The sequence below is a fragment of the Perognathus longimembris genome, chromosome 2 (genome assembly GCF_023159225.1).
Source record: "Perognathus longimembris pacificus isolate PPM17 chromosome 2, ASM2315922v1, whole genome shotgun sequence".
In the NCBI taxonomy this organism is placed as follows: domain Eukaryota; kingdom Metazoa; phylum Chordata; class Mammalia; order Rodentia; family Heteromyidae; genus Perognathus; species Perognathus longimembris.
Window position 1 is genome coordinate 28,002,593 of NC_063162.1, and position 22,802 is coordinate 28,025,394.

At 41.6% G+C, this 22,802-nt stretch overlaps 1 protein-coding gene across 4 annotated transcripts in view; it reads right to left on the reverse strand.

The window, feature by feature from the left end:
• The window catches only part of Lgi1 (leucine rich glioma inactivated 1), a 36,505-nt gene that overhangs the window by 7,574 nt on the left and 6,129 nt on the right, over positions 1–22,802 (reverse strand). For 3 of the 4 annotated variants that reach the window (XM_048335306.1, XM_048335311.1, XM_048335318.1), the window contains 3 exons: positions 10,585–10,656; positions 10,409–10,480; positions 1,412–1,483 (listed from right to left, as the gene is read on the reverse strand). In XM_048335306.1, the coding sequence (XP_048191263.1) occupies positions 1,412–1,483; positions 10,409–10,480; positions 10,585–10,656 (216 nt within the window). The remainder of the gene's footprint in view (positions 1–1,411; positions 1,484–10,408; positions 10,481–10,584; positions 10,657–22,802) is intronic. The other variant, XM_048335317.1, reaches the window with a different exon arrangement.

Genomic DNA, 22,802 nt, shown 5'->3' on the forward strand with positions numbered 1-22,802 from the left:
TGTTAGATTCCCAAACATTTAAGAACATTTTTTAGATGACACATTAAAAAAAAAAACAAAAACAAGAAATCCACTAAAAGACAAGTTGGCACAGATCCTTACACTTCTAATTCTCGATTTGGGCCTATCAGATTAGGCACATGAGGCCAAACTCATTATGGGATTTGCTAGAGAGACAGAACCAATTTCAAATGTTAGCGGAATGGGATGGAAGCCACCCCATGAACTGTATCCCAGGTCTGGCATGGAGCGTCATCTGCCTTCCAAGACATTCCCAGAACTGACCTCATCTCCCAAGAGAAATCTGACCCAGAATAATGAGTGCCAATCCTTCAGGGTGAGCATAAACTCTGGACCAGATAACAGATGTATGTGGGTCTCTCTTAAAAGTGTCTTGATTCTGGCACTCTTGGAAATAAACTATCATTCGGAAATTGGAATAATAGGCATGGGGGAAGGGCTGAAGACCTACTTCAAGGAACAAAGAAAGTTTTTCATTAGCTTTCTGATTTGAAGTTAAATACTAGGCTTAGAGGAAAATTCTTTCCTCAGAAGATTTTGTTATTGTAGAGAAGTTGTTTTGAATCTATAGTCTCTAGCAAAGCACTTGAATGGTAAAACAATCTCTTGATTTCTTTCCTATATCCCCTCCTTTGTTCCAAATACCTTGTTAATGTTCTGGAAGGCATTAATGGAGCCAAATTGCTTTGCTGAGAGTTAGGAGTATAGTTTTTGCTTTGCTTACAGCAAAATATACAAATTCCTTGCAAAAAGATCTTTCACTCTGAAGCTTAAAAGTCAAAGTTTGAAAGCTCTTTTGTTTGAAAAAGGGTCAAAAATAATTAAATTCATTCCCTTCCTGGGGCTTAAGCCAAATTCCTAGGGATTAAGCCCAGAGTTGTTATTCAGTCTAATGAGAGAAAAGGCAAACTTTTTTCCCTACCCCCACTTCCTGCTCCCATTTCTCTGCTGCCTCACTCAACTCCTTAGTCTAACCTTTCACTTACTCTGTCAGTTTCCCAGACTCCTTCAAGTTTTTTTTTCTTTTCTTTGAAACCTCATTTCCTGGACCTCAGGAGGAAAAACCAAAAGGGATCTCGAAATGTCTGTGGGGGTCTTCTCTCCCCCCTCCCTCCTTAGAGACCCTTTCAATCACCTCTCTCAGACAGGCACACACTTTTGTCAAAATAATGCCTGAGTCCCTTGTATTCAGAATTTCCTATGGTATGCAGCAAAGAACACTCACATGGTAGTTGGTAGTCAATTTAAATTTTAGGCCAATTTAAAATTAAAATTTGAAAATTCAAGTGGAATTTTAAAACCCCTTAAGAAATCTCATAAGCAACACTAGATTTCCTTATTAATTAATTACTGCAAAGTAATTCATCAGTGATTTCTTAGGTCTTCTTACACATTTGTTAAAGAGTCCAGGCCTTTGAAAATATCTTTTGGAAGTGTCTGGAGATTGTTATTTGCGAGACTCCTGGAAAATAAAAATAAAAAAAAGAGCGTGATATAAACTAGGTGACAGATTAAATGCATTTATAACGAAGTTGACTTCTGAGTTCCTTTTGCCATTTCCAGTCTACCAAATGACTTGTAGTACTTTGCTTTGGTCTTCTAAGATACTACTCAGATTCCCACTACTGTGTTTAACCTTTGACCTCTTTGCTTTAACATCCCCTGAGTAAGTAACACTTCATATCCACCAAAGGCAATGACAATAACAACAAACCGGCAACAGAATGATGTCTGAGCGTTGCTCTTTGTATGGAGAAAATGAGATTTACCTTTTGTGATATTTCCCAAATGATAATTCACTAAGCTGGTAGTGTCTGCTATCCAAGGGACCCTTCTCTTCTAACTGGAGGGAGCAGAGCCATCTAAAAGTCAGAAGGCAGCTATGCCTCTAATCAACTCATTGCTCACCAATCCCTTCTCCTCACCAATTTCTGGTTTGTATCTCCTAGCTTCATTTATCGCATCTCAAAAAAGACTTTCTGGGGCTGGGGATATAGCCTAGTGGCAAGAGTGCCTGCCTCGGATACACGAGGCCCTAGGTTCGATTCCCCAGCACCACATATACAGCTGTGGCTCAAGTGGCAGAGTGCTAGCCTTGAGCGGGAAGAAGCCAGGGACAGTGCTCAGGCCCTGAGTCCAAGGCCCAGGACTGGCCAAAAATAAAAAATAAAAAAAAAAAAATAACCATCAAAAAAGACTTTCTACCTATCTATCCTCCAGTTACCTTTTCTCCCCTTCTGTGCTTCTATTATCACAGGTCTTGTTTATTTGTTTTTCCACAGATCACCACGATGATGCTCATCAAACAGGAAGTACTATCTAGACACTACTGGCAACTAGATTCATCTTCTGATAGTACTAAGGAATAGATATGCACATATTACAGAAATACTGACTTAATCAATGCTGATACTGCATCAAAAAAATGATACTAGCTACTGAAAATTTCTGTTTTTAGCCAGCACTTGTTATATACTTTTATATATTTCATAATAAAAACCAAAACTAAAGAGCCTATGTTGTTTGCCTCCAAGGCCCTTGAAAACCTTTTTCTTTGTAAAACATCAATAGTCTTTCATGCCTTTTTCCTCCTCTAATTACATAGGAGATTTCTCAAAGGCTAACATTCAGAACTTTTAGGGCCTATTTTTCAGTTAATTAAGTTTTTCAATGATCCAATGGACTCTAAGAATGGGGAAAGAATCAGAAAGTTCGAGTCTGGACAGCGGTGGATTTTGTGATGAAAGGTGCAGTTTTGGAGTCTGAGCTAGGTTGGAATCCTGAACCCTGATTTCACCATGTCCTGGCTGTGTGACTTTGGTGATGCATCTTCTCCAAGATTCCTGCTGAAGTTTGGGTCCAATATGTTTGCTACAGACCTACATGTTAAAGGTTTGGTCTCCAGTTCTTGTTGCACTACTGGGAGATGACAGAAACAAGACCTAATGAAGGATCAGCCCTGGGAAGGCAATAGTGGGACCCCAGGACATTCCAATTTCTCACTTTATTTTCTGACTATGAGGTTAAGAGTTTTGCTTCACAGCACGCTCCTAATTATGCTGTGCTGCCTCAGGCTTAACACAATAGGACCACACTAGAGACGGAAACTTCACACACTAAGAAGCAAAATAAACCCTTTTCTCTTATAAGTTGCTTTTCTCAAGTAGTTGTTCTATTGACAGAAAATGTATATGGCTCAACTTTATCATTAAGAAGTGGAGATAGGGGGCTCAGAATATGGCCTAGTGGCAAGAGTGCTTGCCTCCTTTACATGAAGCCCTGGGTTCGATTCCCCAGCACCACAGATAGAGAAAATGGCCAGAAGTGGTGCTGTGGCTCAAGTGGCAGAATGCTAGCCTTGAGCAAAAAGAAGCCAGGGACAGTGCTCAGGCCCTGAGTCCAAGGCCCAGGACTGGCAAAAGAAAAAAAGAAGTGGAGATAGGGCTGGGAATATGGCCTAGTGGCAAGAGAGCTTGCCTCGTATACATGAAGCCCTGGGTTCGATTCTCCAGCACCACATATATAGAAAACGGACAGAAGTGGCGCTGTGGCTCAAGTGGCAGAGTGCTAGCCTTGAGCAAAAAGGAAGCCAGCGACAGTGCTCAGGCCCTGAGTCCAAGCCCCAGGACTGGCCAAAAAAGAAAAAAAAAAAAGAAGTGGAGATAATATGAAAGTGTTGGAAAAAGAAAAGGAGATACCTCAGGCAGGTGCCTGGTATCCGGCTTAGCTGGGGTGGGGGAAAAGTGTGCTTACACAGAGCTCCTGTGTAAAAATTGTCCAGCAAACAGCATTTGGAAGCAATTAACTTCTGAATTAATTGTCATGGCCATCCACATACCCCAGCTCTGAATAAAATGTTGCTAAAGGAAACTATTAGAAGGTGATAGGATGGAGCTTCATGTCTAGGTTTAGTGAGCGATGAGCCTGAGGACTTACAGAAGAAGCCGAAACAAACAAACAAAAAAGAGACAGAAATGACAGGGGGACATCCAGATGCCAAAGACCTAGGAACTGAGGTTCAGTTCTCTAGTCTCTGAGAGACCCCATGGATATCAGGTCACATTGCAATAAACAGAAAGCAGACAGAGGAACTTAGGCAAAGAATGACTTAAGGAAACAATACTGGCCTAGCCTGAGAATTATGCTACAAAAGAACTAGAAGCTCACACCTGTAATCCTACCCAGTCAGAAGGCTGAGATCTGAGGATCACGGTTTGAAGCCAGCCTGGACAGGATAGGCCATGAGAGTCATCTCCAATTAACCACCAGGAAACCAGTAGTGGCACTAAGGCTCAAGTGGTAGAACGCTAGCATTGAGTAAAAATGCTCAGGGATAGCACCTGGGCCCTGAGTTCAAGCCCCATGAAAGATAACAAAATAGAAATTAAATTACATTTTAAAATATTATTTATTTTTATTTTTGCCATGAACTGGGGCTGGGAATCTCCTTCCTCAAAGGTCTGTTTGCTGGAATACTCTGGCAAAGGTGAAGTCAAGGATCAGAGCTAGATTCCAATAGTGTATGAGAATTTCTTCTCAGGATTAAAAGGCAGAAGAATAAGGAGAGTGAAGGAAAGAGCAGCAAGGACTTAGAATTGGCCACCAACATGGCCAAGAGAAGAGTTCTTCTTGGGATAATGTAAGGAATAGTAGCCACAACACAAGCCAACCCCTCCTGCCAGGCTCCCATGAATGATTTCTGAATCAGCCACAGAGTGCCATGAACATGGCGCAGGTGGGGAAGGGAAGATGTAGGTTTGAGCTCTGGCTGTTTTCATGAGCTATTTGCCTCCTTGGTTAAAATGATCCACAAGTTCTATTTTTTACTCTTAAATGACACCTTCATCATTTTCACTGTAAGAGGTTTATAGCTTTATCTTTAATACTAATCAGATGATGCTGGAAGTAATACTTTAATCCACATCATTAAGAGTCAACAGGTTCCTGTAGGAAGGAGAAGGTGCCCTGGTATATCTGTGGAGGAGGATAGAGATGATGGAGAGCAGAGGACCAGGCCACGGAGGAGGGTAGAGGGGATGGAGAACAGAAAACAAGGGCCATGATAGGTGAGAAAATGTCACACACACACACACACACCCACCACCACTACCACCTCGCCCCCATTAGTTCTTTCCATCTAGGATGCTGCTGCCTTAAATACTGGAAGGACATTTTCCATTCACTGTACACCCAGGGCCTAGCATCTGGCCTGCAGCAGAATAGTGAAGGAGGCAGTGTGAAGTAGATAGGAGAAAGGGCACCAATCTAGAAAAGGGGAAGAGCGGTAGATGCTCCTCTCAGGCCCCTGTGTCAGAAAGGAGTGAAAGAGCAAGTACCAGGCCTGTGCATTGGGCATTGCTGGGACCACCTTTACCCCATCATGTGGACTTGATCCCACAGCTGCCCTCCCCCGCCCCTGCCTCACTGGGATGATAATTCTGCAGCCACATGGCATCTCTTCACAGCGGGACTTCTTTCCCAAGTTAAGAAAACACCCAGGATATCACCCAACTTGATGGAAGCCAAGCAGGGTCAAGTTCTCTCAAAGACAGACCACCATCCTTCCCCAACAGTAATGATGGCCATTCTCTCCTTGTGTTCTGCTGGGTTACCCAAGCAAAGCTCTGATCATGATGGTGGAACTCATTGGGAAGTCTTGTCTCTGAGGCAGACCAGACTGGCTCAGACAGCACATTTGTTTCAGTGCCACAGGGCTGTGCTGCTAAGAAAGCAACACCCACAGCCATCTGGGGTGCTCCCAGTCCCCCCCCCCCCCCCCCGCAATGCGGAATCTCAGCTTGGGTTTGTGTCTCACTGAACCTGCAGCACTTCAAGTGCAGTTATTTTAATTTCCTATGAAATGTTTAAAGGAGATAAAAACGCTGCAGCCTTCAGAATCCAGATCCAGATTCAGGACTAATGGAGGTGGATAGCTTTCATTTCTTCCTATACAATGGGTTAATTAGACATCAGGTTCTGCACTATTCAGAGATTAGCTAATTTAATTAGGAACTAGCTATACCTAGTTTCCCCACTGTCCCAGCCCCTCACCATGCTAGCTCCTTTTGTGGTGGTACTAGGCCTTGATCTCAGGGCCTGAGCACTGTCTCTTAGAAATTTCTGTCACGATTAGCACTCTACCAGTTGAGCCACAACTTCATTCCCAGCGTTTTTCTTTTTTCTGGCTAACTGGAGAGAAGAGTCTGTCATATTTGTCTGCCTGAGCTGGCTATGAACTGTGATCTTCAGAACTCAACCTCCTGCATTACTAGGATTACAGGTGAGCCACCAAGGCCTGGTTTCCACACTCTCATTTTTATAAGTAATTCTTACTCCCATTTACACATGAACAAGTAGGACAAAGTAGAATAATTCTATCTGTCTGAGGGCTCCCAAGATTTGAACCCAGGCAGCCATTCCCCTTTCAACCTCTACATCATATTACTTCTTCACACAGATGTCTAGATGAAGGCTAAGCAAAGACCAAGGCTATATGTGGTTCCTTCCTTCCTTCCTTCCTTCCTTCCTTCCTTTCTTTCTTTCTTTCTTTCATTCTTTCTTTCTTTCTTTCTTTCTTTCTTTCTTTCTTTCTTTCTCTCTCTCTCTCTCTCTCCTTCTGTCTGTCTGTCTGTCTGTCTGTCTGTCTTTCTTTTTCTTTCTTTGTGCCAGTTCTGAGGCTTAAACTCAGGGCCTGGACACGATCCTGAGCTTTTGTGTTCAAGGTTAGTGTTCTACCACTTAAGCCACATCTCCACTTCCAGCTTTTTGTTGGTTAATTGGAGATAAGAGTCTCTTGGACTTCCCTGCCCAGCTGCTTTGAACCACAATCCTCAGGTCTCAGTCTCCTGAGTAGCTAAGATTATGGGTGTGAGCCACTGGTGCCTGGCTTACTCATCCTTTTCTGAGAGCCAGATTTCTAGGGAAGAAGAATCTTACCTTAGAAGTAAGTATATAAGATAAGTATAAGATAAGATATACTTGTAAGATAAGTATATTGAAGTATTTTTTTTGGTAGCCCAGAGGATCAAACCCACAGCTTTGCACATACTAGACAAGCAGTCTACCATTTCCATACATCTCCAGCTCTATAGTCACTTTCAAGTTGTTAATAAGTAACTCTAGAAGACCAAGCTACTGAAACAGATGTATATAAAAAAGTGAGATAAGTTTAAAGTGATATAAGTTTATTGTTCTTAAAGCATCTTGGATATTAGACTGTCCTGGAAACAAGTTGGATCTAAATGTGTGCATTGAATTCCAACCTCTGGTATCTATAGAATAAGAAGTGGGGGCGGCATTTATCTTTGGGATCTCTTTATTCTCTAGTCATTTTTATTGCTCAAATCATATCCCAGGGAAGGATCTAGTAAGCTCAACTCATGCTATAACTGTCATAGTGGAGTCATTACTAAGTGTTTTGCTGAAGACCTTGGGAAATGTCTGGCTCTCCCGTTGACTCAGTGGAGAGTGGCTTAATTCAGGGTTACCTTCAGCTTCTCAGGTATCTATGAGGATGAGCTACTGTCCTTCTCTTTCCTGCTGTCATTGGGACACTATAATGTATTTACAGCACAAAATAGCTTTGTAAACTCTTCCTGAAGGGTATGCAGGTTTGAGGGAGAGGTGATCATTCTCTGCCAGAACACTTGCCTTTCCATCAGGAAAAAGTGGTCAGAGGTGGAAAAAAGTGCCCTTTGCTACCTAAAATCTTCAAAAGGAAATGAATGGCTCAAACTAATGCCAAGTTTATTTATCAGCAGTAAGTAGTGGGAAATGAACTCAAGGTACTAATAAACAGAGGAACATCTGGGTTTCAAATAATGCTAACTCCATCTTTTCCTTAAAAGGAAAACAAGCAGGAAGGAAGAAAGGCAGACAGACAGGCAAGTAGAAAGGAAAAATGAAGCGTTCCTTGAAGAACAGAATAATTAGTAGGAGAATAAAACATGGGCATATACACATGGTGAGAAAACACTTGTTTGCCTAATTGCTCTCACTAGAATGAATTTCTCCATGGTGGGGTGAATCTTACTCATCCCAGTGGGTCCTATTCCTTGTAAAGTGCAAGTCACATCCTAGAAACTGTTGAGAATGAGCCATATGGCACTGCCATTTTTGTAGATGGAAACTGTCTAATATTGGCAGTGCTATATGAATCAACCTAATAAGTATTAAAGATGCTGGAGACATAAGCTCTTAGCTTGTTTAGCCTCAACCCCTGTTACCTCACCATACCTTCCACTGGCTTGGAGAGGCAGGACTTCCTTTTCTTTCTTTCTTTCTTTGACTCTTACAATTTATGCCTCTCTTTCTTTGAAGGCAGCCCTTGGCATCCTCTTAATCTTGAAAATTTCTAGTAGGAAGCCCAAGCTGTACCCGTCTCTCTTCCTACTCTCCATACCACTAAAAGCAGGGACTTCATTTGTACCACATTTAAATTCCCGTTCATTTGATAGGAAACAATGCCCTGTAGTCAAGCAAAATGCATAATCTTCACTGGTGTATAACTTGTTTTCTTTCTTCCTTTCCCATTTTCCTTCTTCACTTCCCCTTCTTCCTCTCCTCCCTCTTCCTTCTTTGACTTTTTTCCCTTCCTCTTTTCCTTTCCTACGAGGCAGGGAGGATATGTGCTCTTGGTCCCTGTAGGAAGGCCCAGTAAAGTCCCAGCCCTTCGGGCTAGAGCCGGTGCCCCTGAATGCATGGGGTCCAGGTTCCTGGAGGGCCTGTATTTCTTCTGCAGGCCCCCGGGTGGCACACATTGGTCAAGGACCTCTGTATGTATGTGAAGGAAGAAGATCTCAAATTGAATATCCATTTCCCCTTTCACAGATTTATTGCTTTCATTTAACTTTGTCTGAAAAATGAAGTTTGGCAGTGTTGTGTTCTGTGATAAAATTGCCTAACATTCATCCTGTTAAGACAGCCATATTTGCACCATTTTATATGGCTGACACGAAGGGCAGCAATGCAGATGCTGTTTTTATTGTAAAATGACTGTACATAAAAGCCATGAGAGATACAATTTCATAAACTAAATCAGGCCATTAACTTCCCCATTCTGCAAACCAAAGAGCAGGAGAGAATGGGGCCTAGTACACATGCAGGATGACCACATGGTAAACAGGAACATCCCCTCAAGGGCAGCTCTTTCTGTCTGCTCTTTCCTCTGCTCCATTCTAGGCCTAGAACAGAGCTGGGAATCAAGTGCTGGAGGGACTAGGGTAAGGCTGACAGAATGACAATGACCCTCAGATCTCTTGCATCTTTCCTTCTAATGAGACATAGACGAGGCATTTGGGAAATAATCACTGAGTGAATAAATAGCCAGTACAATCCAACCATTGCACTGATTCTTTTTATAGTTCCATAACTCATCAGTTCACTAGTTACATATCCCCTTCAAGATCTTCTTTCTTATCTCTTACATGGCGAGATGTTACGCCTCCAACGTGTGTGTGTGTGTGTGTGTGTGTGTGTGTGTGTTGCAAGAAACTAGAAGGAGCAGTGTTGTTGGAGATGTCTCAATCTCCTTGTTATACCATTTTAGGCTAGATAATTCTTTTTTTTTTTTTTTTTGGCCAGTCCTAGGCCTTGGACTCAGGGACTGAGCACTGTCCCTGGCTTCCTTTTGCTCAAGGCTAGCACTCTGCCACTCGAGCCACAGCGCCACTTCTGGCCATTTTCTGTATATGTGGTGCTGGGGAATCAAACCCAGGGCCTCATGTATACGAGGCAAGCTCTCTTGCCACTAGGCCATATCCCCAGCTGGAGGCTAGATAATTCTTGACTGTTCTGTGTATTGTTTAGGAACAACCCTGATCTCTACCTAATAGATGCCAATTACATTCCCTAGTTGTGACAAGTGAACACATCTCTAGATATTGCTAAACATTCCCTGGGAGACAAAATTGCCCCCTGTTAAGAATGACTGCTATACTAATCACCCACTGATAAATACGTCATTTATAAAGCAAGTTGGTTAGGACTCTATAGACATTGCCTATGGCTATATTCATTTTGAATGTATATAAAGGCAGAGTTTATACAGAAAAAATACTTAGTTAAAATCAAATTAGTAGTTAATATCAACAGTCAACCCATAATTATTTATGAAGTGAGTAATGATGTAGATAATAAAAAAGTTATTTCAGTCATGTAATTTCCTTGCATTAGCTTGCTTTTCTAATTATGGTAGTTTGGGCTAAAAATATTAAAAGTGATTAAATTGCTGAGAACATGCTGACAGATGACGGAGAGAGTGAGAGAGAGTGCACATTATGCACAAAGAGAAATCATTTGGGTTCTTAGATTTTTATGAACAATCGTAGAATGGGCACTTTTTACTGCATTAGCATGCTTATTCAATAATAACAACACACATACTTACAAGTGAATTAAAGACTTGAGTCCTCGGAAAGTATGTCTTGAAATGGTCTTGATGTTGTTATTCTCTATGAATCTGCAATAGGTTACAATACATTTGGTCAGACCATTGCAGGAAGTTGAGAGCACCAGTCTGGAATCATCTGTGAATTTCCCTGCCCGCCCCCCCCCTTTACTTACAAATACTCTAGATGTGGAAGACCAATAAAAGCATCATCGCTGATCATATCAAAGGAGTTCGATGTGAATAACCTGCCCAGAAAAAAAGCACACAATGAAAACTGCTAAACTGAAAACTGACAGATTGACAGTCTTCACTGCTTTTATCTCCCAGAAAGATGAATAGAGCTTGAATGCAGAAAAATATCGGAATGTCTGTCTTCTACAGTGCTATTTATATAGAAAAGTCTTTGCATCCTTTCTTTTTTGCTAATTATCTTCTCATCAAAGGCTCGTTGAAAGTTTTGGGCCCCACAACACCCCCAATGACAGCTGTTATGTGCCCTGGGATGCATTCTGAGCTACAAGCAGAGCAGGTGAGGCCAGCAGATGTGGCCAAATCAACATTTGGCATGTTCTCAAGACAAAGACTGTGGAAATCTCTGAAACATTCACAATGGTGCTTTGGGGATTTATTTGTTTTTTGTTTTTGTTGCCAGTCCTGGGGCGTGGACTCAGGGCCTGAGCACTGTCCCTGGCTTCTTTTTGCGCAAGGCTAGCACTCTACCACTTGAGCCACAGCACCACTTCTGGCTTTTTTTTATATATGTGGTCCTGAGGAATCAAACCCAGGGCTTCATGTATATGAGGCGAGCACTTTACCACTAGGCCATATTCCCAGCCACTGCTTTGGGGATTTAATCCTGGGAGATGTAGAGAAATTTAGTTCCATGCCCCAGGGTGCTGTGGTATCCCATAGGAGACGGGTCATTGACACGGGCTCAATGAATATCACGTTCATCAACAGTGGATGTCAACCTTCTTTTTTCAGAAATGACAGACTGAAAATGGGAAACGTAAAACTTGGAAAGAGTCTTAGATCATCTTATTAGGAATGAATTGAAAAAAAAACACACTTTCATATGCACACATTTGTCATTTCAAAATCTACAGGGATCTGGTTTCAAAATTACTGATGAAAAATCACCTGTCTCCAAACCTTGTTCAACTCTTGGGACAACTTTTCTGAACAAAAAGCTTTAAAGAGGGACCTTAGGCCAAATAGTAGCCTTGTCTACAAGATACGTTAGTAATAACAATATAATACCATACTAATTCTGTATTCTGTGAATAAACCTGTGTGTTTTGCTTTTGAAGTTTAGAGATTAAATATAACTGTTAGTCACTCATTTGCTTCATCTCTATGCCTGCTAACTAACGGGATTAAAACTAGAAGACCTTACTTTCTGAACTAGTTTGAATTACTCTGAATGAGTAATTTATTTGACATTTGGGATTGTTTCAAAATAATCAGGAACTGTGTATAAGTGGCTGTAGTCCTGTAATCCTATAAGGCTGAGATCTGAGGATCATAATTCAAAGCCAGCCCTGGCATGAAAGTCAGTGAGATTTTTACTAGCAATTAAGCCACCAAAAAGCTGTGGTTCAAGTAGTAGAGCACCAGCCTTGAGGGAAAGCTAAGGGATGGTGCCTAGGCCCTGAGTTCAAGTCCCAGGGTTGGCACACACAAAAAGAAATAATAATCAAGGGATTGTGTACCTCAGGAGGTTTGAAATACATTGTGTCTGAACTAATAGTTTTGAAGCTGAAAGATAGGTACATGAGAGTGAATTTTTATATAGAGTTGAAATATTTTCCATAAAAAATAGGAGTGATGGGGTGAGCCAAACAAAATGTATTTTTTCCTAAACCACCAGTCCTGGTGTGGTGTTAGATTCACTTCTAATCCCTCTTCTCTCTACTGTCACAATTTCATATTCAAGTAACTCACTAGGCCCTGAAAAGCCAACACTACTGGATCAGAAGTGTATCAGAGCATCTTGCTATTAAAGCAAATTCAAGTGTTCATGACTTTCATCACTGTGGTCATTTGCTCTTTGCACTTTGTGGTTCTTAAAAGCAACTTGATGCTCAGCCTTATCCCAGTGTAAGGTGCCAGCCAATGGTTTCACAGGCTCTGGGTGTTTTTTTTTTACTTCCTTCTATACAGGTGTAAAATAAGGTAGAAATTGGTATAGACAGACAGGTACCTCCTACATTCAAGAGTTTGAAAACTGCCCTACTGTTAACCATGGATACTATCATCCCCCACCCCTACAAGTTGCCAGAAGAAAGAAATAGCTTTCACCCCTAGTTCCTCCATGTTAAACCACTTGTAAGCAGAGGTGGGAATGGCTACTGGTGGGCAGAATTTGCCCATGCATGTCTTGGAAAGAAAAAAAGGTCTTCCACCAGCTTTATCTGTGGTTTCACTGCTTATCCATTGCACCTGTCCCATAATGGATAGTGTATAAATATTTGTTGATCAAAAAGGAATTCATTTTACAGTAAATTCCAATTATAACTAGACCAAACTTTTCTCATAGCAAGGACTTTACCCTTATTTGTTTTGTGTGTCCTCAGTTCTAACCACAGTTCTTGGTTTTAAAAAAAAAGATTGTTGGAGCCAGACACTGGCTGGTGGCTCATGCCTGTAATCCTAGCTACTCAGGAGGCTGATATCTGAGGATTATGGTTCAAAACTAGCCCAGCCCAGGCAGGAAAGTCCATGAGATTCTTATCTCCAATTAAACACCAGAAAACCAGAAGTGGAGTTGTGGCTCAAAGTGGTAGAGCACTAGCCTTGAGCCAAAAAAACTTAGGGACAGGACCCAGGCCCTGAGTTCAAGCCCCAGGACTGGCCAAAGGGAAAAAAAAAGCTTCTTATAAAAGCACAGATTCCTATAGTCTATCAAAAGGACAAAAGAACAATCTTTATTTTTTAATGGATATTTAGAGTTTGTGTGTGTGTGTGTGTGTGTGTGTGTGTGTGTGTGTGTGTGGTGTCAGTCCTGAGGCTTGAAGTCAGGGCCTAGGAGTTGTCCCTGAGCTCTTTTGCTCAAGGCTAGTACCCTTCCACTTGAGCCACAGCTTTACTTAGTGTTTTTTAGTGGCTAATTGGAGATAAGAGTCCCATGAACTTTTTTGCTCCATCTAGCTTTCAACAACAATCCTTAGATCTTAGCCTTCAAAGCTGCTAGAATTAGAGGTATGAGCCATTGACACCAGCCTTACAGAAATGTTTGATTTGGATACCATGATTTGTGATTGAGTCAGGTTCTGTTCAAGCATCCTATAGTCCTTGATATGAGTGATGATGCTACCTCCCATGACGGTCACACACAACAGACCTGTGGCATACCAGCATGGCTGGGTTTGATGCTACTCAACCTCTGTCCTTTCCCATGGATTATTTTGGCAATAGATGCTTTGTTCTTCCTCAAAGTAGTCAATCCTTAGATTGGGCAGCATAGTATGGCCCAAATAGTATGACTTAGAAACATAAGTTGGCTACGGTGATTCCTTAAGAGCCAAAGAAAATTCCTTAGGGATGAGTTGGATCCATGACAGACCAGAGGTCTGCGCAATGAGCAGACAGGAGAAAACAGAATAGGGAGATCTCACAAAAAGAAGTGTGTTGGCATGGGGGAAGTGCCTAGAACTGGGTCAGATCCTAAGTCTGTGCTCAGTCATTTTAATTGCCTTGGGAATCACCTAGGAAGCATTGAAAATCCTGACAACTCATTTCCACCCTCAAGGATTCTTGTTCAGTTCTCTGCCTAGAGTGTGGCCCAGGCTATTTCAAAGCTCCTGGTGACAAGGGGCAGCCTCCCAGGTCAGTTCTAATGACTCCTTTACCATGGTGACCATGGCCCCTTTGATCCTAACAACAGTCTGACTACAGCAGTTGCTGTGGGGCCTGGAGAGGCTGTAGGTTTTCCTGTCCCCATCACTATACATAGCAAGAGTTCTCAATGAGTCAGCTCACAATAACAATACATGTACATTTGTGGAGGCAAATGTACAGTTTGAATGGCCTAGTTACTCTGAGCAGAGACAAAAGATTTCATATACTTACTAGGAATCATCCTTTTGTTTTTGATGCTGGTCCTGGAACTTGAATTCAGGGTTTAGGCGCTAGCCCTAAGTTTTTTGTTTTTGTTTTCCCGGTCATGGGTTTGAACTATGGGCCTGGGTGCTGTCCCTGAGCTCTTCAGCTCAAGGCTAGTGCTCTGCCACTTGAGCCACAGCGCCACTTCTGGTTTTCTGGTGGTTAATTGGAGATAAGAGTCTCACAGTCTTTCCTGCCCAGGCTGGTTTTAAACAGCAATCCTGATTAGCTAGGATTACAGGCGTGAGCTACTGGTGCCTGGTTAACCCTGAGCTTTTGTGCTCACGGCTGTCACTCCACCAGTTCTATTTTATTTTATTTGGTGGCTAATTGGAGATGAAAGTCTTACAGACTTTCTTGCCTGGCTGGCTTTGAACCACGATTCTCAAATCTCAGCCGCCTGATTAGCTAGGATTACAGGTGGGAGGCACCAGCGTCCAGCCAAATGTAGATGGCTTTTAAGTCTCTAGTTCTTTATGCAAGCTTTACCAAATTATATGTCTGACTCTGAGTATGGAAATGCCTATCTTAAATCCTTACCAATATTTAGTATTATTATTGCTTCTTTTCCTGTGAAATCATGGCCTCTTTAATCCACTTGGGGTTCACTTTTATGTATAATGCAAGGTAAGATACATCCCTGATTCTTTTCTAAACATTTATCACCAAAGCTTCTAGTTGAATAATATTTCTCCAACCTGTGGGTGTTGCTCTTCCAAATAGCTGTTATTTTGGAATTTTTTCTAAGGATCACATCTTGGATTTATTGATTGATTGACTTGATTCATTAATTGTGCATGTTTGAACTCAGTGCCTCATACTTGCTAGGCTGGTACTTTACTGCTGAGCCATGCCTCCCACCCCTTTTTAGTCCACGGCTTCTAATTTATGGTTTTAACTTGCTATTATTTATTTTCCTTATTTCCTTTGGGTGTTTAATGAGTTCAGTACTCAGTCATATATTTTGTTCTGTGCAACTTTGATTTAGAAGAACCTTAATTTGTATACTTGATTGCAGCAGTTATTGAGAATAACATCCCTTTTTAAAAAAAAAAAAGTTTTCCAAAGTTAACCATCAATACTGTTTTGTGATCAGAAGGCATCACGTCTAGTATATCTGTTAACCCTTCCAGCTGCCCCCACACGGCTGCCTGTGGACAGAGCAGAGCTCTTCATCAACAACAGCATGTTAGCACTGGAGGTTGTGAGGGAGTTCTTGATTAAGTAAAAGCTCCATTGAATGAGTTTACTCCCAAAGGAGCTTTTGAAAAATGGGTGGCAGGGTTAGCACACAGCTCACAGCTGAGAGGGAAACTAGAAGTCCAGTCTAAGAAGGAAGATCTGGCTACAGAGCTTCAAGGCCTCTGTAAGTACAGCTAAAAGGCCAGAGACAGGGTCACAGAGTGAAAGGACTGGGTGGATACTTGGATTGGTGTGGGTCTGACAATAGTTTCTTGTCCTGCCTCTCCCAGGAGCCAGGGAAGAAACATTAAAAAGGATATCAAGGCTGGGAGTGTGGCCTACTAGTAGAATGCATGCCTAGCATGCCTGAAGCCCTGGATTTGATTCCTCAGTACCACATAAACACAAAAAGCCACACAATGGTACTGCGGCTCAAGTGGTAGAGCACTAGCCTTAAGTACAAAGAGGCTCGGGGACAGCATCCAGGCCCTGAGTTCAAGTTCCAGAACTAGAAAAAAATAGATAAAAATTAAAATAATAAAAAAAAGAATACTGAGAAATCTGACTTTTGTTGTTGTTGTTGTTCCAGTCATTGGGCTTGAACACAGGGCCTAGGCACTGTCCCTGAGCTTTTTTTTTTCCCCCTCAAAGATAGTGTTCTACCACTTGAGCCACAGCTCCACTTCTGTTTCCCACCCCCCCACCCCATGTTAATTGGAGATAAGAGTTTCATAACCTTTCCTGACCAGAAATTGCCGTCCTCAGATCTCAGCCTCCTGAATAGCTAGGATTACAGTCATGAGCCACCATACCTGGCAGAAGCCTGGCATGCTCAGGCCTTAAATCCTATATGTTCTGAGCATGCCACTTCTCCTCTATATTGTAAGGTAAGGGGGCTACACAGGATAGCACTTGAGTACCTTTTAGTTTTAAAAGTATACGAGTCTACATTTGTGGCACTGCCGGCTTCATTCGTGAAAGAGCAAGCACAGCAGTCTTGTGGTGGCAAGGAGGCTGGTCTGCAGATGGCTGAATGTGGAGGAGTGCTATCTCTACTGAAAAAATGGTCTCAAATCAGGCTGATCACCTGGCCCTATGCCAGACCCCCAGCTCTAGTGACATTCCTTCAGACCTTCTAGGGCACCTGTATAACATCTTCACTGCCATCAGAATTATCTTTGGCCCACGAAAGGACTACATCTCTTCTACACAGCTCAGGTTCTCCTGGATATGGAGGAAGATGGTTTAGGAGACTCCTGCACAATCCCTCCCACTGGGAAGACTATTCTGGATAAAGAAGAGTGAGCAGCCAGCAGCCAATTGTCACTGCAATTCGTTGGATATGAAATCAGGAATAAAGCTTGTAGCTGCCACTTGTGATTATCTGTCAAGATACTATGTAGGTGAATCTGTTTCATTGTCTGTTAAAACAGGAATCACAATAACAAAACAACTTCTTGAATGTATATTATGTGGGATAATATACATAAGCATCACTGAGGGCATTTCTGCCAAAGAACATCTAGGCCAAGAACACAGGCATAAAATATCAGCTAGAAGATCCTTAGATCTAGCAAAGGATCTTAATTGGACTGTCAAGGAAAGTCAGATTTAGCAAGGTCATCACCTACCCAAGAAGATTTGAGGGGCTGGGGATATGGCCTAGTGGCAAGAGAGCTTGCCTCGTATACATGAGGCCCTGGGTTCGATTCCCCAGCACCACGTATACAGAAAACGGCCAGAAGTGGCGCTGTGGCTCAAGTGGTAGAGTGCTAGCCTTGAGCAAAAAGGAAGCCAGGGACAGTGCTCAGGCCCTGAGTCCAAGCCCCAGGACTGGCCCCCCCCCAAAAAAAAGAAAGAAAAGAAGATTTGAATGGTTACAGTGCTGTTATTAGGCATCTGTGGGCAGAGTGCTCAAATACCAGTAAGTACTCTCCAAGGTGTATATGGGTCAGGATATATGGGTATATATGAATACATATAAATGACAAAGCACAAAACATAGGACACAAGCTGTCAGAAGATATAGAGACACTGGAAGGGGCTTGGTAACTTGTGCAGAACACTACTTTAGTGATTCAGACCCTCTGCTTGTCAATAATTCTTCTTTATTCAGAAGAATAAGGCTGGCTGAATGATAATTAATAATAGGTTGATGATTCACTTTGGCTAAATGCACATATTCTAAATGCATGTGCCATGTGAATAACTTATATTTGAATATTTAAAAATAGTCTCTTCAGACAGGGAAGCATTAAAATGGGAGGCATCGGTGCAAGAGCACATTATTTGATAGGTATTTTTGACTCTCATCTTTGAAAAACAGTTTTCCAAAGTAATTCGACTGCTCTTTAAGTAGACTACCACCTCTTCAATCTGAATTGATGGGAATAATTTGGCTCCACACAAGTCTAGAGTGGAGGAGGTTTCAGTAATCGGTGTGTGTGTGTGTGTGTGTGTGTGTGTGTGTGTGTGTGTGTATGTGTGCGCCAGTACTTGGAGTTGGGCACCATCCCTTAGCTTTCATCTCAAATATGGTTTTCTACCTCTTGAGCTGTACTCCTACTTCTGGCTTTCCGGTGGTTAATTGGAGATTAGAGTCTCACCAACTTTCCTGCCCAGGCTGGCTTCGAACTGCAGTCCTCAGATCTCAGCCTCCTGAGTAGCTAGGATTATAGACATAAGCCAGCAGCGCTCTAATTACAGATGAAGAAACAGCTCAGCAGAGGGGAAGTAAACTGACAAAGGTCATTTCTTTTGTCTATAGTAGACCAGGATTGGGATGTCGGTTTTAGATGTGTAGAGATGCCCTGGGCATGGATCTATGTCTTTGTTTTGTAGGCTATTACCTCTTGCCTCGGGACTCAACAGACTTCTGTACTGGAGTTGGCACAAATGGGCCAACAGCTCACTTGGCCCATGTTTTTGTAAGATCATCTTTTTCTCTGGTCCTGGAACACCAGGAAGGTGCTAGAATCTTCTCTGAAGCTTGTCCTGTGCCAGACCTCATCATTAGCTACGAGCATCTCGCTTTCATCCTCAAAGGACTGCACTAATATAGGCCTTATATTCTCCACTTAAAAAGCAAAGAAAATCAGCATGAGAGAGGAAAAGTAATTTGCAGTTTGTAAGTGGCCGAACTGGACTTCAGGTTCAGGCCTAATCTTCTGGCTGGAACTGACTGGTTAGTAGCCATGAGCGAGGCCGGCTTCCTTTAGTTCCCTCAGCTCTGCCCAATAGCTGCTGCAAACCAGAACAGCCTTGCCCAGTATTTCCCAGAATATATTCCCTAGAATACAACAAAAGCTTCCAGGGACTGAGAGCTTTGTGTGAAAAAAAAAAAGTGAGTAAGTTTTTTTTTTTTTTTTAAAGGGTTAAGGAAATTTACCAGGGTTTTTTTTTTTTTTAAACTATGCAAGTCTTTTCTATCCTTAAGCAAATTTATACTTTTCAGAAGGAAATTCCTTTTGAAATAGTCAAGTTGGGAATCTTATTGATAACCGGATCCTTTAATCATTGAGCTGTGCATGAAATAAATATTCCCAGGGAAGTGTTGGTTTAATCACTTTGGAAATCACTATCTCTCTTTTGGACCAAAACAGAGTGTGCGGGTGTGTGTGTGTGTGTGTGTGTGTGTGTGTGTGTGTGTGTGTGTGTGTGGTGTGCTAGTCCTAGGGCTTGAACGCAGGGCCTGGGCCTTGTCCCTGAGCTTTCATACTCAAGGCTAGCATTCTACCACTGGAGCCATAGTTCCACTCCTGGCTTGTTTTGGTGGTTAATTAGACAGAAGAGTCTCACAGACTTTCCTGCCAGGGCTGGCTTCAAACCATGGTCCTCAGATCTCAGCCTATTGAACAGTTAACAGGCAGGAGCCATGGTCCTGGGCTCAGAGTACACAGTAAAGCTCAGGAGCCTTTTCCTGTCTGATCAATGTGCTGCAAGGGACCATCTACTTCTCTGTGAGAATGGGGATCTACTGGGAGGTCCCTAAAGAGGTCCCTGTCAAGCTAATTAACCAGGCAGAGAGCCTGGTGCTGAGACCTGGACCCCAGATCAATGAATCCATGCCAACAAACTTGTTTTGAGTTGTTTTCCTTACCAAAACAGATGGTTAAGTTTTCTTTTTTAGGATAGGGGCAATTACCTGCCTATCCATCATTATCCAGCCTATCTAGATTAAGAGAAAAGTCTAAATAATAAATATATAAAACAAGTATCATATGCATCAATTTCCAAAGTATTTTCCATAGAACTGATATATATTCTATAGTAGGACTGAAAAAATGAAACAGCTTTAAATAATTGCAGAGAGTTTTCGATGCCAAAGTGCATTGCCTATATGTGGCCGGGCAGGGTTTTGAATGTGCAGTAGCTCTAATTTAGTTGAGCACAGAACTTGAATCTTTTGAAACAAGTGTTTCCTGGGACACAAATTTAGAGAACACTGACCTAAGGTGTAACTTTAAAGTAAATAGGGCCTTTTTATTTTGCTCTGTTTTGTCCCCCCTCCTTTCTTTCTCTGACTCTTTCTTTAAGCCAGGAGACCAGAAGGTACACATACAAATGAGAGTGGAATCCTAGGGAAACTAGAAGTTCTGGCCAGAAATGCTGCAACCCTTTCAAAGAGCTTTGAAGCTCCTTTTCAACCATTGTTTCTGGGAATCAGGACACAATTTCCCTCAATGCCCTTGTCAATGGAAAAAGATTGACCCCTGGAGAGGAATTTGATCAGAGGAACAAAACTCTGCAAAGTCAAGCCCAGTGATTTACCACTTGAGGAGGAAGTCAACAGAACTGTTAAAGCCAGGGCAGGCCAAGAGTTTAAATGGCATCTCTACTGCTATTAGGGAAGTGACATGAAGGACTCAGTACTTCATCTAGAAAGTGAAGATGGTCATAAACGCACCGTAAATGGTTATGAGGGCTGGGATGTGGCTCAGTGGGTAGAGCTCTTTCCTAATACAAGGCCCTAGGTTTGATCCCCAACACTGCAGGCAATGACCACAATTAAAGGCTATCATGATGATGGAATAAAAATGAGATAAATTAGGTTCTTAGTACCAAACAATATAAAAGTAACCAATGTCTGTAGTCAAAGCTTGCCTTGGACAGTTTACTCACCCTCCAGCAATGGTAATTCTAAGAGTAGTCCAAAAATCTTAGCCATGGAAATATAGGAAGAATCCAATGTTATTCACAAAGAATTCTCTGTTAAGTCAAGAGGAGGTAGAGATTATGGTTCAAGACCAACCCAGGCAAGGGCAAAAAGTTAATGAGACTCCATTTCAACTAACAAGCTGGACATGGTGGTAGATGTCTGTGATCCAAGCTATGTGGGAGGCCATAGGTAAGAGGATCATGGTCTGAGACTAGTCCAGGCAAAATCATGAGACCTTATCAGAAAATAACAAGTAAATCAAAGAAGGGCTAGGACATATAGCTCAAGTAGTAGAGTATCTTCCTAGCAAGCATGAAGTCCAGAGTTCAAACTTCAGTATCACAAAGATGTATTAGTACATATACATTTTCATTTATAATTTTTAGAGAACCTTTGCTTTTTAGTCACATTTTACATAATCAAGTACCTGCCAATTTGCTATGTCCACAGGCCCAACAATAATTCTTCAATGCTTGCTCCATGGGAGGGATATTGAAATACTGTTTGATCATCAGCCATGATTGAGAGTCCTGCTAAGATCCCTTTGGACTGTTTTAGAGGTTGGACGTTATAGTATTAGTTTATCAATAACTCTATACTACTCAATTTTATATTAGGAAGCTCTTTCAATTACTAATCAAATTTACTTGTTTGTTGGAATTCATAGAATAATTTTGCCCTTTCTTTAATGAGCCATTTTCTATATTATGTAAAGTAAACTTATAAAGGAAAATATTCTACAATAGAATTTTAAGACAGGAGGAAATCTTAGGTTTAATTTATATAATTTAATATGAAGGTCCTCAAATGCCAAATGATGTGCATCCTGTTTAAAAATTTTCTTCTAGGCTCATGCTTTCCTCTGAAAATTAGTAAGAAAATAATGACCCCCATAGTCATGTACTGAATTCCTATAACTGAATTTAGCAGGAAAGAAGATAACGTTTTTAGGTAAGATATACATTCTCTGTCTTATTTTAGTCACCACCAGTCCCCATTGTCTCTTTCCAAATGCTTCTTTCATTTATCTTACTACCCAACATTCATTAGCATTTGAGTTTGAGAGCCATAATTTGCTCTCTCTGGTATTTAATTCAAATGAAAACTGAGGCTCTGTGGTATTTTGTGCCCTATTAAAGATCACACAGCTCATTTGTGTCCAAACTGGATTTAGAGCCATGTTGCTTGACTTCTGGTTTAGGCTTATTTATATCCTAAACAAAGGACTACTCATTGAAGACTAGCTATTGTTCATCATTTTTAAAAATCTGACATGTTTTACAAAATGTGGTGCCAGTTTTTTTTTTTTATTTATGGAGTAGTGAGAGAGTTATGCGTTTTAAAGAAAAGGTAAGTAGTCCACATTTCTTAGGAGAACTATGATTATGAATACTTCTTACTTGAAGGGAAGATTTCTTAGCAGATGCTGACAGAGACCTGAACTTTAAAGCTGGGATTGTAGGCAAACATAGATTACATAGTCAGGAAACTAATCAGATGTTACGGTGGTTCATCTTAAAGAGATTTTCAGCATTATAATAAGAGCTAATGTTCATGGAGTACAGGAACTGGGCTGTTTGTGCCCTGTTTCATTTAATCCTTACTGTGATCCTGTACCACAGCTTTGGTGGTTACTCCCCAATGTGTACATATAGCTAGCAAGGCTTGACGAAGCTTGTCCCAAATCATACAACTAGCAAGCAGCAGTATAAATGTGAAGTCAGAGTAAACAAGGCTCAAGCACTGAGTCTCAGGAAAAGCTTAAGGACTCTGCTTTTGAGATTCTGGAAATTTCTACAGAAAAAAGTTTGAAATCTGAACTTTGTGAGCAAATAGGTCTTTGTATTTGGGGGCTCCAGTTCACTTTTCCTCTTGCTACCTTATTAGTCTATATGAAATCAAATAGGTATCCCAAACCTAATGAAGGATGAACGTACAACCAGGACT